This window comes from Microtus ochrogaster, chromosome 19, assembly GCF_000317375.1.
Source record: "Microtus ochrogaster isolate Prairie Vole_2 chromosome 19, MicOch1.0, whole genome shotgun sequence".
NCBI classification, from domain to species: Eukaryota; Metazoa; Chordata; class Mammalia; order Rodentia; family Cricetidae; genus Microtus; species Microtus ochrogaster.
Genome location: NC_022021.1, coordinates 22,397,678 through 22,399,904, shown reverse-complemented (window position 1 = coordinate 22,399,904; position 2,227 = coordinate 22,397,678). Strand labels below are relative to the sequence as shown.

Sequence of the window (2,227 nt, the reverse complement as noted above, 5' to 3'; positions counted from 1 at the left end):
TATTATCTTTATTCCTTCAATCTATTATTGTCTATACTTTTTAATATTACTTTTATGTCTCTTTAAAGACTTTTATCTATATGTCATTATGGATATATACCTTGTTATCTTTATATATCCTTATTCTAGTCACTGATTCCATGCAATGGTTCCTATGAATCTTGCCGCAATAACCATAGATGTGCAAGTGTCTCTGTGGTGTATTTACTTAGAGTCTTTTGAATATGTACTCAGGAACCAAGTAGCTGCTTTTTATGATAGTTCTGTTTTTAGGATTTTGTTTATTATTATTATTACTCATACTTGGAACTGACCTTAGGGTTTTAAACAAGCTTGCTAAGTGTTCTATATAGTTCTGCAGTAAGGGCTATATTACACCCTCTATTTTTCTTTAATTTTTTTTGTTTTGTGGAACCTCCATGCTCAGGAAATGAACCAAATATTGACAACTGTGATTTCTTGATGCTAAAATGCTCACATCAAAGGAACAATTTGAACAAAGAGACAGTGAATGAAGAGACAGCCTACAGAATGGGAAGAAAAAATCTTCACTAGCTCAATATCTAGTGGGATTGATGTCCAAAACCAATATGTAAAGAACCTAAAAAACAGATACCACAACCAAACAAAACCAGCCCAGTAAAGTGGGCTAATGAAACGGATACAAAATTCTCAACAGTACTACTGCAACTGGCTGGTAAATACATGATAAAAGTGTTCAGCATTCTTCGCCATTGCAGCTGGGGAAATGAAAATTAAAAACTACGGTGAGATCTCCTGACTTACTGTAACCAGAATGGCTATTATTAAGAAAACACATAGCAACACATACTGATGAAGATGCAGGAAAAGGAGAATCTTCAAAGCCTGCTAGTCAAATGTAAATTAGTTCTACCACTGTGAAAGCAATTGTGTTCCTGAAAAGTCAGCATACATTTACAGAATTATGCTGAGAAGATAAATTAATAACAATAATGATGATAATTTGATCTTACTTCAGATTTAGAGAAGAAAACCTGTTCTTGTGGGATAGGTCTCAATTAACTTTTAATTAACCTTTAATTCTTTCTGATGTTCCAATGAGCAGCTATCTTACTTCCATAGAAAGGAATGCCTGATGTGAATCTCTTCAACAGGGACAAGTGATCCATATGTGAAGTTTAAAATTGGAAGAAAAGAAGTTTTTAGAAGTAAAATTATACACAAGAACCTGAATCCTGTGTGGGAGGAAAAGGCTTGTATTATTGTTGACCATCTTAGAGAGCCACTGTACATCAAGGTGAGTTATTCCATTGCTTTTCCATTGTTGAATCTGACTCAGAAAGCTTTGTTTAATGGTTGTGTTTCATGTCTCTGGAGGACTTTTCAACAAAGACTACTGTTAACAACTCTAACCCAAGATAATGTAACATACATGAGATGGGAGGTTAAGCTGCTGGGGTCACTTCCGTTTGGAACATTTCTGTTGGTAGACATACAGGAAGACTATGAGATCCCTCTCCTGCTTTGTGCCTTCAACTGAATCACTTAGTTTGGGAGCACATGAAATAGGAAATCTCCAAAGAACCCAGCACGAAGGACAGCCTCCACAGAACTCATCATTTTTGTTTTGTTTCTAAATGAGCTACTTAAGCTTTTCTTGTGGGAGTTGTGGATTAAGGGAGGTGTGGTTTTCCCTTTTTCCTACCATGAAATAGACAGATTTACCCACTGGTATAAATTTTTTCCAAAACATGGAAGTCTGCTCACAAAAATGTCACTTTTCCTGCTATGGTCTAGGCTCCTTTTTAACCAGCTATTATGAATGTGCTTATCAGTTTGCACAAGCATTATGCTGATACTGATTTAGTTGATCCTTAGACTAGTGTGTAAGCTTAGTCTCCTTGCAGAGTTGTGATTCAAATTTTAGGTTCAAGGTAGCAACACTCACTACTTTTGAAGTTTATTTCTGGAAATGTGTATAGAAGATGCCACGTGTTTGCACTGATAAAAATCTAGTGCTGTTGGTACATATTAGCCAAAATAAAACAGCACCTTTTCTGCCTGCCATCTCTGGCCTCACTGACCATAGCTGTCATATCTAAAGTCCTTGTTCTAAGGAAGTTCCAGAGGCTACTTTGATGATAGATGATAAAGATAGAAGAAGAAGAAGAAGAAGAAGAAGAAGAAGAAGAAGAAGAAGAAGAAGAAGAAGAAGAAGAAGAAGAAGAAGAAGAAGAAGAAGAAG

General features: G+C 35.8%; 1 protein-coding gene across 3 annotated transcripts in view; it reads left to right on the top strand.

Annotated features, from left to right (window-relative positions):
- Positions 1-2,227, top strand: part of Mctp1 (multiple C2 and transmembrane domain containing 1) — a 585,759-nt gene that overhangs the window by 343,090 nt on the left and 240,442 nt on the right. For all 3 annotated transcript variants that reach the window (XM_026783760.1, XM_026783759.1, XM_026783758.1), the window contains exon 3: positions 1,137-1,279. In XM_026783760.1, coding sequence (XP_026639561.1) covers positions 1,137-1,279 — 143 coding nt within the window. The remainder of the gene's footprint in view (positions 1-1,136; positions 1,280-2,227) is intronic.